Below are 15,170 nucleotides of genomic sequence, written 5' to 3'. Positions count from 1 at the left end.
GCCGCATGGGGCTAAAATTAGAGAGGGCGGCGGGGAGGGAGGGGAGAGTCCAACCCCCAGGCCAGGCAGCCGGCCTCTGGGTTGGCCACCAACAGCACAGTGGTGACCGGAATCCAGAGGGAATCCCCAGGCTGAAACAGCAACCCACAGTCCCGGAGTGCATTGGACAACTCCCTGGACCCATGAAGCCAGAGGGTTACACTTGAGCTCGCTGAGAACGGAGGAGCCCAGGCCCACCCTGTGGGCCCACGAGCAGCGCCTGGGCTGCTGAAGAGGGAGAAGGAGGAGGAGGAAGTCTCTCCCTGGTTGCTGAGCCGGCTCTGTTCCAGCACCGTGGCCCCCCGGCTGCTCCGGCTGATTGTGGATGCTGCTCTTCCTTACCCTGTGGGCCCTGGTGCCCTGCTTGGTGTTGCTAACCCTCTACTTTTTCTCCTCCACAGGAGGGAAGAGTGGAGGGAACAAGAAGAACGATGGTGTGAAGGTAAGCCCCCTGGGAGCCTGGCAGGGCCTGTCTCTGGCAGCGTTTCTGCCCACGTGGACGGGTTTTGAGGCCTGGGGCAAGACCTGGGCAGACACAGGTTATGTCTGTGGCCGGGCAGGCCGTCCCCAGACCCAGTGACCTGGGCTGTGGTGCCATCCTCTCAACATGCTTGTGAGGAGGGCAGGTGGGGGAGGGGGGTACGGCGGAGGGAGGGAGAGGCAGGTAGCCTGGGGTTGGAATGAGCACAGAAAAGGGAAAGGTCAGGTTTCTGGGGTTCTCCACTGCTGAAGAACTGTGAGCAAGGGGGACAGGTATGGTACGAGGGACGACCTCCTCCTGCCCCAGTGTGGGTGTGCTGGGCCGGGCCCCTAACCTATTGCACATGATAGTCCAACCAGAAAAGCCCGTGGGGAAGGCAGCCATTCCTCTAGGTCTGAGATCCAGAGGACCCCTTCCCTGCCAAGGCCTGCTGCTCCAGGGCCAAGAATCCCCTCCTGTGCCTACCAGGCCTGTCCCGTCCCCATCCCGATGCCCGAGCTACTTCCCTTCACACCCTGCTGGCCCCTCCTTCCCCCCCCTCTCTTCTCTCTCTTTCCTCTCCTTCCTGGGGCCTGGCCCCCCAGCTCTCACGGCTCCCTCCTCCCCTGCCACCCTATCGCCTGAGAGTTCTCCTCTCTTGAGACCGTGCCTCCTTCTGGGCTCAGTGCCCCACCTGGCTAGGGGCCCAGGACACTACAAGGTGAGATGCTGTGAGAGCACTGTCACCCAGGTGTGCTGGTGGCGTCATGGCTTCATTATGGTCTCAGGCCAACCACTGGCTTTGGTCCACCAGGGATTGCCTGGGAGTGGTTCTGACTGGATGTCCAGGGCCAGGTCGAGCCTCCTCTCTGCCCTTGCCTTCTGCCACTTGAGTTTCCCCTAGGTATGACGGCTGGCATGGACTTGGTGGTCATTTCCAAGATTTTAGTTCTAAAGACAGACAAGAAAGAAACAAAACCCCTTCTCATCCTTCTCCCTTCTCATCCTGGGTGCTGACGGATACAGTCATGTGCCACATAATGACATTTCATATTCAGTGATGGTCCCAGATGATTATAATAGAGTGGGGTGATTCCTTCGCCTCGATTTTTTCTGTCCCTTTTCTATGCTTAGATACACAAACACCGTTGTGCTCTAATTGCCGACAGCCCTGAGGACAGCACAGGTTTGCAGCCCGCGAGCGGCAGGCTATGCTGTTTAACCTAGGCGTGTATAAGCTACCCCACCTACACCACTCTGGATGTTCACACAATGGCAAAATCACCTATGACACATTTCTCAGAATGTGTCCCTGTCATCAAGTGATGCTTGACTGTACATAACTAGTTAGTTATTAGTCAAAGTCAGTGACTTTCACATTGAACTCTTTGGTGCTCACAGGTTCTGGGGAGGCCCCTCTGGCAACAGATGGGCCGGCTGGCACTACAAAGGGGGAAGCCCCATTCACAAGGTCCCCACACTTCCTTCCACCAGGACAGCTCCTAGTCACAGTTGCCAGGGTTCTTAAGAGTACAGGGTGGGTTCACCAGCAGCTAGACCTTGGCTGGTTATTTAAACTCCCTGAGAATGAGTTTCCTCTTTCATGCAATGAGGCTAAAAGGATTCCCACCTCCTAGGGTACTCTCAAGGATTAGCTGGGATAACGTGCATTGAGAGCTTAGCACCGTGCTAGTGTGGGATACTGTACGTGCTCACTAGATGCAGGCCAGGGTTAGTTTTTCTATTTTATGTGTTAGACTTTTGCCTAACATATAAAATTTTGTGTGAAATTTCCCTTGAAAGCAAAGTTTGTTCAAGAAAATATTTGGAAACCATAGATTAAAAGCCAACCCAGTTTATCAACTTCACACACACCTGGCCAAATCCTGTGTGGACTCTGGTGTTCAGTTAGGGTTAGCCTACCTTTGGAGCTGTCCTTGAGCCAACACTTCACAACTCGAAAGGGTAAGAGAGGGATGTGTGGCATGGGGACTGCCAGTTGTGGAACAGCTGGAGGGACCTCTCTGCCCAGTGTGTAGATGCCAAGCTTGGGATGCTGGACCCTGGGGAAGGTCATCTCCCTGGAGATGGTATGTGGAGGCAGAGGCCACAGTGCTGGTGTGCTGTAGCCCAGTTCAATGGAAGAGGAGGCTGCAGAGGGAGAAAAGCCACCCAGTCTGCCTGCTCTTGGATGTGGCCCTGACAAAGGCTGATGAAGAGCCCTGGGCATGGGGTCAGGAGGGGCTACCTTGGGCTGGATGCAGGGAAAAAAGGTCCTTCAGTTCCTCTCTAGCAAGGCCAGAAGGTAGAGGTTGGCAGAGGGCAGTGGGTGGGAGAGATCTGCTGCTCATCACAGAGCTTTCCAGTGGGCACAGTTGAATGGCATGACTGCTTCCTACAGTGCTTGGCAGACCCTAAGCGCCTTCTCAGGGTGGTCTGCGTGTGGATGACGAGAAACTCAAAGGCCATCCCTGGACAAACCATCTCTTTTTAGCTTGGACTGGGAGCTGGGATGGAGGAGGGAGGGAATCTGGCTGGGAGATGAAAGTAACTCAGAAGGCCTGGACCAGCATCTGGGGAAGCAGGCCTGCCATGTTCTCCCTGGAGAAGGGAGGGTAGTGGGGCGGGGGAAAGATTCTAACCACGTTTTCCTCAAGCCAGGAAGCCACTGTGTGAGTCTGGGTCTCACTGGTCCCTCTCTCTGGGGGACCGTGGTCCTGGGTCTGTCGTCTGTATAAGGGGAGCACTCTGGTTGTTTGCAAGGGTTGGTGAGACAGTGACCCCAGTGGGACCTGGTGGAGACACATCATGACCTACATTCATTCAGCCAAAGGGGGACATCCATGCTCTTCCTGAGACCTGGTCCTTAGAGACCTGCTGCCATTTCATCTGGGGCTTAAGGAGAAACAGTGATTGGTTCCAGTGCTGGAGGAAAGGCCACCTCAGCTGGAGTTCAGAGATGACTGTACTTCATGGCCCTTTAAGGGCTTTTCAAGGTTGATATAAATCATGTTTGATTTCCGCCATGCTTGCTGACCTTAGAACCTCCCTTCTTCGTGTGGTTCTAAGAGAGGTGGCTCTACCTTCAATGAAAGTCCTTTTCAATCAAACGCTAAAGCGCCGGTTAGTATGGGTTGTCAGTGGCATCCTTATTTTGTGATTTAGGGACATCGAACCTTTCTCCAAGAAGCAGTGCCTGCTCCACCACCCCTAGGTCTCAGCTTCTACCTAAAGGGGCCCACTGCTCCTACCCCTCACCCCACTCACTGCCCCTGTTGGTGTCCCATCCGTGCCGTCATGACCTCTCTCCCCATGTCCCATCCTGTCACTGTGCGTCCGAATCTGATGCAGTCTTTGCTCTGTGTTACCTCCTCGTGTCCCGCCTGGAACCTCCTGGCCCCTGAGAGGCTCCTCAGGTTTCTGCTGACAGCTGAGCTGTGTGGGCCTGTCCCCCTTCCCCACACACTGAGCCTGGCTTGGCTTCGTGGGAGGCCAACATGAGGAGAAAAAGAGGAGAGAGGAGAGGAGAGGAGAGGAGAGGAGAGGAGAGGAGAGGAGAGGAGAGGAGAAGAGAGGAGAGAAGAGGAGAGAAGAGGAGAGAAGAGGAGGGGAGGAGAGGGCACATGCAGGTGGCTGGCTATGAAGCCACACTGTTCTGCCTGGCTGGGGAAGATGCAGAGTCTGAGCACACAGGCACGGAGATGCCCAGTGAGCCATCCCTGCTACATCTGGGGAGGCCCTGGTTGGAGGCATAGGATTAGGTTCTGGCACTCAGAAGGTCACTGGATCATGGAATTAGAAAGCCCAAGATTAGACCTGAAACCTTCAAGAAATACCAAGAGCCCCACCTCCATGGTGAAGACTGACAGAGGCGGCCTCTGAAGTTTCTTCTTGCTCCCTCTCACAGGGTAGCAGGTGAGGGGCCTCATGGCCCCTCAGGTGTAAGGACATCTAGGACAGGATGAGCCTTTGAAGAGGGTCAGGCTGTGGGTGCCTGGCACTCAAGGCAGAGGACAGAGTTTTGCACTCAGGCCTCAGATGTGCCAGTGGCTTGCTGAGAGAACCTGGGCAGGCCACTGCCCCTCTCTGGGACTCTCATCTGCCAATGCAAGTGTCAGTCTCAATCTGCACTTTCTATGAGTGTGAGCCTGAGACTCCTGACTCTGAGAGCCAAGGGAAGGAGAAGGGGATCTGCACTTGTACTCCTGCTTCCCTTAGCGCCGTGGCCAGTACAGGGGATACTGCCAAGTGCAAGGACAGGCCAACTGGCAAGGCCACAGAACTCCAGCTCTAGACTCAGCTTCACTTCTGACGGTGTCTCAGTTTCTCCAATGTAAAGGAGCCGAATGGGACAGTGGCTGGGAAGCTGTGAGTGCACGAGGCCATGTAGAGGACTGGCCCCCTTGCCTGGCCCCGACATCTCCAGTGTTCCCTGGGGATATTTCTGGAAATGGAGACGTCCAGTTCCCACCCCAGATCTAGGTATCAGACTCCTCAAAGGGGACCTGGTTCTGCACATTTCTGATGAGTTTCCCGTGGCTGGGAATGTAGCTCAGCGGTAGAGCGCTTGCCTCGCATGTGCAAGGCCCTGGGCTTGATCCCCAGTGCTGCAAAAGAAGGAAGTGGAAAAGGAGACCCATTTCCCGAGTGACAGCGAAACTCAGCTGGGAGTGGGGTCCTCTTAGGAGAGATGTGGGAGCCTATGGGGAGGCTCTCGGCTTATGCTCCCTTCAAGAGCACTGGACTCTGGAGGCCTTGGGCAATTGGCAGCCAAAGCCAGGACTAGCTTCCTCCATGAGAGTGAGGTGTAGTGGGCAGCCCTGGTCCAAGGGAGGCTTGGCCTTGAGCTCGGTCATTATCTTGGTAGACCAGGCAGCTGAACATGAGGACCCAGAATTTCAGACTGAGAGGGCTGGCCCTGCCAGGCCAGCTCCTGCTGGTGGCCCTGATGCCTCTACCCAATGCCAGGCCAGCAAAGGACCACAGAGGATGACCCTGAGGCCCATCCTCCTTCCAAACATCCCTTGTCGTTTCTCTGCTCCCTGCCGTTTTCACGCTGTGTCTTTTCCTGTCCCATCTCTTCTCCTTGTTTTTCCAGAAAAGAAAGTCCAGTTCCAGCGTTCAGTTAATGGTGAGTGTCTGCCGTCTCCTCCACGCCGGTAAATGCTGGGCCTCGACCATTCCTCCCTTGCTCCTGCCTCCCTCCTGCAGGCTGCACTGGAACCCGGGGCGGGGCGAGGGTGCTCAGGGCGTGCTTGGTACAATGGCCTTGTGTGACAACGTGTGTGTTGTGTGTGTGTGTGTGTGTGTGTTATTTGCGTGTTTCTGTTGACACCTCCAACTCCACAGATCAGGCCAGCAGGCTGACGACAGCCCTAAGACCTTCTCGGGCTTATGTAAAGGTGGATTTGAGCACGACCCCACGTCCAGCCCTTGGCTTCTGACTTCTCCCCACCCCTCTGCTCTAGAATTCATCTCAGGGCTTGGTTTGGGCCAGTTGTGGCCAGGGTGGGGCTCTGTTTGGCCAAAGTGGTAGGTGCCATGAAGGTCCCCTTGAGCTTACATAGGCTGCTGGGGCAGAGGAGCCACCAGAACTGCCTCTGGCTAGGGCTTCCAGGTGGCCTATGTCCCTCTTCTTCTGGTTCCATGGCTGTCTCACTCAGTTGTGTGGTTTTTCTCCCCTCTGAAAAGCCCACTCTCTCTCACACTGGGCCTCCCTCTATCTGTCTTCCTCTCCTGCCAGTGTGTGTATTCCTTCCCCATTCTGTGGCCACCATGGTGTCTCTCTGCTCCTCCACACCCCCTCTTTGCCCCCTTGAGCAGAAAGGACCCAGGAATCCCTCCCAGTCCTTCCAGAAAGGTTAGGGATCTCCTTACAGTATCCCTTCATCGGGGCCCTGCCCCAGCCACCTGCAGAGCGGGGCCCTCCCTCCTCAGGCTGGGAAGTCTGGCAGGGTTTCAGGCAGCATCTGGATGGCGGAGCCGTGGGACTTCAGACGCGGTCCGCATGAGCAGGCAGCTGGGGCAGCCCCCAGCTGGCCACACCCGTGCTGCTCACCAAACAGGCCTCACCATCTCCCCTGTTCTTTTTGGCAGGAATCTTCAGAGAGCACCAACACCACCATCGAAGATGAAGACACCAAAGGTAGGGGACGGTCTTGCCTCTGGCACCTAGCCCCCAGATTCCCTGGTGCTTTTGGGGCAGACCGCTTCACCTCTAGAAAGGCCCTGTGCCTGCCTGTTTCCCGTGTCTGGGCAGAGCCTTGCCCTGGCTTCTGACAACAGACCCCCTGTGGGGCATGACTTCTCCATGTGGAGTCCCAGACCACTGGAATGGCACAGATGGTCTTTACTTATTTTAGGGTTATAGATTTTACTTGAACACATATTAGAGAAAAAAAAATTAATCACAAATTCAAGTCATGAATGTGTACTGCACGGTATAAATTTTTCCTTTGAAATAAGTGTTTCTGAGAGTTTCTTTTTAAAAGTGAGTTGATATTTAAAGCATGAAGTAATAATAGTAAAGAAAGGAGGAGGAAAAATCCAGAAAATTCAGTCTGCCAGTGGAAAATCCTGCCCAAGACCAACCCTAAGTGCAGGGGTTACTGTAGCTAAAGACTGATAGTCTATAAAAGCTCTCAGATGAATGAGGGGGTGAAGATTATCTGAAATCAGGTGGTAAAAGAGGAAATTGAAAGAATAGCACATGCGAGTGTGATGTATGGATACTTGTTAAACCCTGTGCCTGTTCCCAGACTTTTTCTGGTTTAACATACTGGGCCTTCACACCAATGCTGCGAGGCAGGCCCTGTGATGGACTCCGTTCTCCAACTGAGGAAAGTTCAGAGCCTGGGGAAACAGGCCCACAAACCAGTTTACCAGTGGGCTGGGGAGTTGAACCCAGGCAGTCTGGTCACAGTGTAGAAAGCATTCTGGGAGGCTGGAGGAAGGAACAGAAACCCTGAGCTGGTTTCTGCGCAGGGGACACCAGTCCCTGATGCATTAACAATGTTCTGCTGCTCTGCCTGTGCTGGGCACCCAGCCCTTCTCATTTCCCAGGACAGAGAGCCCATTGGGCCCAGAGGTTTGCCCATTGCAGCAGGTGCCAGAGACATCTGGGGAGTCTATGAAAATACACAGAAAGGCCATCGATATAGAGGGAACTCAGCTGTATCAGTTGAGACATTTTCCAGGAGTTTGATAGTTTGCTTTGAAAAGAATACAATGACAGGGGAAGGAGAATTTTATGGTAGCATTCTCCTTTTGCACAATAGTGATTCAGGCTTTTGGGCAGCTTTGACATGCTACACACCATGGCTGTTCCTGACTTCTGCTAGCAGCCTGGAAGATGGGCCTAGCCGGTGGGTGTCTCTTTCTGGTTAGTTCCAACTTGGGGCATCACAGCCTGGTGCGAGCAAATCAGTTGTCTATGACAGCACCTGGAGCCTTCTTTACGGATGCCTTTTCTTGAAGGATTGCCCACTAGGGTCAAGCAGTGTTCTGGGTCCCCCAGGTGCAAACTTCTAACCACAGCCCCTGTGACTCCACCTACCCCTGTGGATTCTAATTCCGTAGGTCTGTAGTAGACCAAATCATGAGTAAGTTGTGCAAGTCCATTTGCTCGGTAACCCTTGCACAACTTACTCAACCTGAGACCCAGTTTCTTTAATAATAAAGAGGTGATGATAGAGTACCAACCTCAGAAATCACTATGCAGGTGAAATGAGAACTGCATCTAAAGCACATACACAAGCCAGGGGTAATGCAATCCTGTGATCCCAGTGACTCTGGAGGCTGAGGCAAGAGTATTGCAAGTTCAAGGCCAGTCTTGGCAACTTAGAGAGACTCCATCTCAAAATAAAAAATAAAAAGGGCCAGGCAGGTACTCAGTGGTAGAGTGCCCCCAGATTCAATCCTTAGTACTAAAAGAAAATTAAAAATGATAAATAAAAATAAAAGTATATTCACAGCATTTAGCATGTGGCAAGTGTTTTTTTTTTTTTAAAAATCTTATTTCTGGTGGATGCAGTGGCACACGCCTGTAATCCCAGCAGCTCGGGAGGCTGAGGCAGGAGGATGGCGAGTTCAAAGCCAGCCTCAGCAAAAGTGAGGTTACTAAGCAACTCAGTGAGACCCTGTCTCTAAATAAAGTACAAAATAAGGCTGGGGATGTGGCTCAGTGGTTGACTGCCCCTGAGTTCAATCCCTGGTACACGCCCACCAAAAAAATATCTTTTTTTTTTCAAACTGGAGTTAATGGTTGAGTGACAGGAAGTCACAGGACATTTTCTTAGAGCATTAATTTTAGTCAAAGATTATATTAGAAAAATATTTAAATGTTAAACAGAGAAGTATTTGGAATAGAATGCAAACTGTACGCACAATTGTGTAAAATGGGAGCCTTCAGAGAGACATTTTCCACCCAGGGAAACAGCTTCAGGCTACGTCCCTGAGGCCCTGCGTTTACTTCCTTAAAGGGATTAGGATCAGGCACTTTGTCTTGAAGTTTAGTTCACCTCCGCTTCTCTTACACAGAGCAGTGTGAGTCCCAGAGAGGAGGAAGGGCATGTATGGGACCCCGATTCCACACATGTAGAAAATCCCAGGAGGCCATTCTGCTGGAACCTGCTGGCCCAGCCCGGGACTTCTCCTGGTGTGGGAGGAGAGAAGAGGCATCCTGCCTCCCCCAGCTCCCCAGGATCAGAGAAAATGCCCAGAGAACTATTTTCTGGTGTTAACTTGTTAAGCCCTCTTACTAAGTGAGAATAGCAGCTGGTGGGGTGGACTCAGACCTAACATTAAAGTTAATTAGAAATGTCATCCTTCAGGGAGCCAATTCCCCTGAGGGAAGGAAGGGACATGAATATTTCAGAGCACTCTGGCTTCAGGCACAGGTCTCTCGCCTTCTGAACTGCGCTGGGCTCTCTCAGCCTTCCTCCCCATTTTCCTACCTGCTCCTGATTAGCTCCATGCAAAATTAATTTTCTCTCCAGTCTGAAGAACTGCCTCAGAATCTGGGCAGAGACGTTCTGGGAAATACCCGTCAGGAATGCTGGCCCTATCTTGGCTTCAGCATGCTCTGTGATCTTAAGAGAGCACCTTAGCTTCTCCGGGGCCTCAGCTTACCCATCTGTAGGGAAACACTCCCAGACTGGATCATCTGAGTGGGTACCTGGCAGAGGAGAATTACCAAACGCCGCTACTGAGCATCTGCTGGATGAATGTCATGCCCAGCAATGGGGTTTCCGAGGGCACAGAAAGAGCCCAGAACCAGAGTGGATTTCAGCTGCAAGAAGCACAGGATTCCAGATCTTCTGTCCCAGAGAACAAAGCTGGGAGATCTCCTGCCCACTGGTCTTCCACTGTTCACAAACTTGGTGTGACAAGTGGTAGGAGTCCTAACTTCAAGCATGGTCACAGGTTGCGCTTGTGGAGATAGTGTCCAGAACTCAGGAGGAGATAGAGAGCTGATATCCTGCATTCTCTTGGCCACACCTGAGACTGTGTGCTCACACTCAGAGAGACATCCAGATAGATCCTTAAGACCTTTGAGGAGTGCTTGGCCAGCTTGAGGCAGGACCTGGAAACCATATTATGGAGGCTGTGAACCCAGAGAAACGAAAACTGGGTGGCAGGAGACCCAGAAAGGCTCTGGGTGGGAAGGTGCTTACTCCAGAAGGAAGAAAGAAGACCAGAACACTAACTAGGGACTTTCGGGGACACTGATGTCAATGTGGAAGAAGAAGGAGGGTACACATTGCAAGAGCTATGTGGGCTGCCTGGCAGGTCACAAGCCACAAGTTTTAACCAAGACCAAGCCTTCCTTTCAGGCTGCTGGGAAGCCCCGCTGCCCCTGCTAGCGATGCAAGGCTCTGCCTCTGAGATTTCCACAGGACAAGAACCACAGCTCACTTTTATGGACTGCCATTTGCTGTCCTAAATGCTGGACCCAATGCATCCTTGTTGACAAGAGTGAGTTGATGTTAGAGTCTTGGAACAGCAGCTGGCTCTTAGGATTAGCTATCTCTGTGGGTATTTTCTTAACTCAGTCCTCAAGACAACTCTTTAAGGTAGGTATCCCATTAGTATCTCCATCATGCATATGATGAAACGGAGGCATGGGGCAGCCCTTTGCACAAGGGCACACTGCTATTAAGCGGCAGAACCAGATTGGAATCTAGGCAGTCTGACTCCAGAATTCACACCCTGGACCACTTTGCTGGACTCCCTGCAATGGCAGTGACAAGCAGCCTGTGGGAGGTAGGATAATACGTTGAGGCTTATGGGATGACAAGCTGGAAGGGTCTCAAAGTTCATGCAGAGAAGGCCAGCATGGTGCCATGGGTCCCACATCCCATCAGAAGCACGTGGGTCTGCTCTTCGTTGCCACCTCTGACTCCGTGTAGGAGTGGCTGGACTGAGGTGCTTCCTGGCAGGGCTGGGTTCTTCCCATCTTCCATCTCCAGTTTTCTTGAAGGAGGGCAGAGCTGACTAGGAGGCCAGGTCCTGGAGCACCTAGTGATGCAGGCAGCCAGGTGACTTGTGCAATTCCAGGGGACAGGGCAAAGGTTGCTGCAGACTCTGGTTTGGAGCTACCCACTGGTTCATTCATTTGCTCTGCACCAGGTGATTCCTCTGCTCCAACCCAGGTATGGTCCCAGAGAGATGGAGAGAACCCCTAAACGACCAGGTTATGCTCATGGTCTCAAGACAGGCTCATTTCTAGCCAGGTGATGCTAACTGGAGCCAGGAGCAAAAGAATTATTTGTTTGCTGTGGTGATGGACATTAAACCATAATCACTCTATCTGCCTAACACCTACCACATGCCAAGGGCAGCTCTGGGCCCAGGTGTAGGGGAGATGTTGTGCTTTGGAGCTGCTAACTCTTGTTGGGGTCCCAGCTCTACCGGAGGCAGCCTTTAGCTTCTCTCACCTTTGGTTCGCTCATCTGTGATGTGGGAGGGAAGTTGTGCCGTGAGGCTCCGAGACTCTGTAGGTTAAATACGGGCCTCAAGACTGGGTATGTTCTTTCATTTATTCAATATTAAAGGGCTGAGGGGGCGAGGCCTATTCTAGGCTCCAGGGAAGCCACGGCCCAGCTCCCGTGAGCTCATATTGAGTTGAGAGACAGAAACGCATGTGGGCCAAGCAATGGTGAGGTGGAGCGTCAGTACAGTGAGTAGGTTGGAGCACCCTAGGCTGCAAACCAGGCTCATTACCTACTGTGTTCCATGTCTGTGGGCAAATCACAGCCCCTTACAGTCTCGGTTTCCCCAGCAGTCTGGTAAGGAGGTTGAGTCACTGGCCCCCAGGGTTTCTCCAACCTGGTGGAACTGTGACTCTATATCCCCCTGGGCTGCAGGTGAGCTCCGGGTGTGGGCAGCTTGGGAGAAAGGGAAGGCCAGGGCCTCTGCCAGGTTTGGTCTCCCTGCCAGATTCCAGAATGAGAACCCTGAGGCCTGGCCTGAGCCCGCTTTCCAGTCACTGTGTTCACCTACCTCACCTGGGACTGCTCTGGTGGCCAAAGAGTGGCCAGGCATGAGACCAAGCCTGGGGGAGGAGGGAGGCAGGGCCTGTCTCTGGGAATCTGAGGGAGGCTTCTGTCAGGCTGTGTTGGGATCCAGGATGCCTGGCTTCAAACTCCTTCATCACGGAGGCTAGTCATCTCATGTGTGACATGGGGACATGCCAGCCTTGCCTGTCTCCCAGAGTGTTTGAGGAGCAGAGGAGGCAGCCCCCTGACCTGAGGGGACAGGGTCCTGCAGAAAATGGCAGTGCTTACAATGTGCTTCTACTATGCGTCAGGCTTCCGGACAGTGCTTCCTCACATCGTCCCATCCACATAACACAACAGCCCTGGGAGGAGGACACTATCATCTTCACTCAGCAGACTAGCAAACCATCTTGTGGCCCACAGCTGCACAGCTTGTAAGGACCTGGGCTGGAGTTCAACAAAGACCTGGTTTCCATTACGTGTTTGACTCCGAATGAGTGGAGGGTGATAATTTAACAAATGGGAAAACTGAGGCTCAGAACATCACACATCAATAAGAAAACTGACACTTAACTCTCTACTAGAAAGATCAGCTGCTCATGGTGTTTCAGTGAGAGAGAGGGGAGAGAGCAACTGGGATTCATGAATGCTAGAAAGTTCTGGACAGCTCAATTCCTGAATCCTATGGGATTGAGCCAAAATCTCACTCAGACACAAGGAATGGGTAAGCCCTGGGGCTGTCCTTGGTGGCCTCAGATTTGGCCATGGGGGAGCCCTGTTTCATTGCGGTTAATCAGGTGACTGCTAACGCCCATGGCCAAGGTGGAAGGGAGGCATATTTTGGAGTCAAGACCTGCGTTCAAACCAGGTCTATGGAATGTCTACCATGCTTGTTGGAGGCAAAGGTTTTCAGTCAAGACACCTCTGCCCTTCTTAGTTGAGGGGATTTTCCTCTCTCTTCACCCTTCTGGACCTCAGTTTCTTCTTTTTTGAAATGGGGAGAATGCTATCTACCCTCCAGGGACAATGCAAGGATAAATGAGGGACAATGCAAAGATATATGAGGCCTCAGGTCCCAGCACAGGGTCTATCTGGCACATAAGGACTCAGGAAGCTGTAGCTGGTGTTTCATTACTATCATCATCATCATTATTATCTCTGTGTCCCCTCCTGCCTTACAGTGCGGAAACAGGAAATTATAAAAGTGACAGAGCAGCTGATTGAAGCCATAAGCAATGGAGATTTTGAGTCCTACACGTGAGTCAGCTGGGCTCATTCTGCATGTCCTGCCTGGATTGTGGTTCAGGGGGTGCCAATGGTTAACTTGGGGTCCCTACCGCAGACGCTCATTCGCTCACTCTGCATGTGCTGTGAATGAGACTGAGCTCCAGCGTCTGTTCTGCACTCAGACTTTATGCTTCACATAGAGTTTCTACTCACAACACCTCTCTGTATCTCAGTCCTCCTGCCCCTGCTCTCCTTCCTCATCTTGTTCCCAGGAGGAACTCCATCAAAGTTCCTTTGCATCCCCAAGGAAAGAGAGGGTGTCTCCCCTCCAGCATGGGAAGGAGGGGAGGGAGGCGGGCCCTCCTCAGTTCTGCCCATCTGGCTCCTGCGCTGGACCTCCTCAGGGCTCTGACCTCAGCTGGACAGGAACAGGCAGGGACCCATAGGGTGTGTACCTTCAGTGAGCAGGGTTGAGCAAAAGTACCTCAAAACAGAACCTTAAATCCTCTGGAGAATAAGGCACCGTGCACACAAATAGCATCAAATGAAGCAGGTAGTCTGTGACATCCCGCAGTTGCTGAAGGCCTTTGCCAGGAGAGCAGAGCGTGGGCTGGGCTGGGGCGCCCTCTGGTGGTCCCTCTGGCCAAGAAGCAGACTCAACCCCTCCCTAGAGAGCAAAAATTCTGAACTTCCACCTTAGCATTTTGGCCAGTACTGATAATAAGGCCTAGATCTGGCATCCCCACATATACATTTTGGTACAGAAAGCCTGCCATCTGAGGCAGAGTGACCTTACCTGTTGGGATAAGGTGAGTTGGGAATAACCTGGCTGGGGTTTGCACCTTGGACAGTCTGTTCCTGGTGTCCATTGTGCCCAGGAGCTGAAGTGTGCCTCCCAGAGGCTTGGAAGTCAGGATGGTTCTCACGGTGGGAGGGTTTCTGCAGCAGTGGGCAACAAAGCTCCTAGAAATTCACTGATTTTCTCTGGAGGAACAAGGCACTTGGGAGGTGCATGTTGAAACTGAAACTGGCATGTCCTATACATATGTATGTATGCACTCGTACACATGTGTGCACGTTTGTGACTGTGTGCACAAGAAGTGTGCCCAAGTTGCATTCACATGTGGGCCTGGGTGTTGCACAAAAGCCCAGAAACAGATTGTTAGGCTGGTCTTGCCGCTGACCCTAGAGAGTAAAACTGGGATATATTATGCTAATGATTCTGGAAAGGCACATCCAGAGAGCAAGAGAGTGGTGTCCCCTATGGCCCCTAAGCACCTCAGTGCCATTTCTTGAGACCCTTGGGAACCCCTTCCACTTCTGCGATATCACTTTGGTATCTGAAGCCTACCCTAGGTTCTGACTCTTGCCATGACCTCTGGGCCCTGGAGTCTGGGTGCTGCTGTGTATCCCTGAAGAAGTCCCTGCATCTCCCTTAGCCTTGGTTTCCCCATATGTACAATGCAGCCTGAGTCCTGGTGTTCTAAGAGGCAGGGACACCCAGACATCTCCACCAGTGGGGCCTCTGCAGTGGTGCACTCAGTCTCCCACACACTCAGCACCCTTGAAGGGTTTTGGAGCTGGAAGTGTCCCGAGCACCCCATGTGGTCTGAGCATAGATGCCCCATCTCCTCTGCTTAATCTGTTTAGAGAATTCGAGGTCCTGAGTGGACAAGTGCACTGTGTGGGGTCACCTGAGCTTTATGCAGCTCAGGTAATGCTGGACCTGACATCCTATTCCAGTGTCCCTAATTCCACTCTGGATTGGGCATTTCATCCACCCTGGGGCATTTCTTGTCCCTGCCTTCATTGCTGTTGTCACAGGAGTCTACATTGTCCTACGAAAGAGTCTATAAATCTGGGGATGAGGGAGACAATTTGTTCCCTTCCCCTGCTGGTTGTCAGAGTATCCCAGAAGATGGACCTGGAAGGGAGCAGCTAGCTGA

The 15,170-nt window shown here is 52.6% G+C and overlaps 1 protein-coding gene across 3 annotated transcripts in view; it reads left to right on the top strand.

The window, feature by feature from the left end:
• Nucleotides 1-15,170, top strand: part of Camk2a (calcium/calmodulin dependent protein kinase II alpha) — a 67,490-nt gene that overhangs the window by 46,480 nt on the left and 5,840 nt on the right. For 2 of the 3 annotated variants that reach the window (XM_047555418.1, XM_047555416.1), the window contains exons 13-16: nt 441-481; nt 5,598-5,630; nt 6,596-6,644; nt 13,179-13,254. In XM_047555418.1, coding sequence (XP_047411374.1) covers nt 441-481; nt 5,598-5,630; nt 6,596-6,644; nt 13,179-13,254 — 199 coding nt within the window. The remainder of the gene's footprint in view (nt 1-440; nt 482-5,597; nt 5,631-6,595; nt 6,645-13,178; nt 13,255-15,170) is intronic. The other variant, XM_047555417.1, reaches the window with a different exon arrangement.

This window comes from Sciurus carolinensis, chromosome 6 (assembly GCF_902686445.1).
Source record: "Sciurus carolinensis chromosome 6, mSciCar1.2, whole genome shotgun sequence".
Taxonomy (NCBI): Eukaryota; Metazoa; Chordata; class Mammalia; order Rodentia; family Sciuridae; genus Sciurus; species Sciurus carolinensis.
This window is presented reverse-complemented; position numbering and strand designations above follow the sequence as displayed.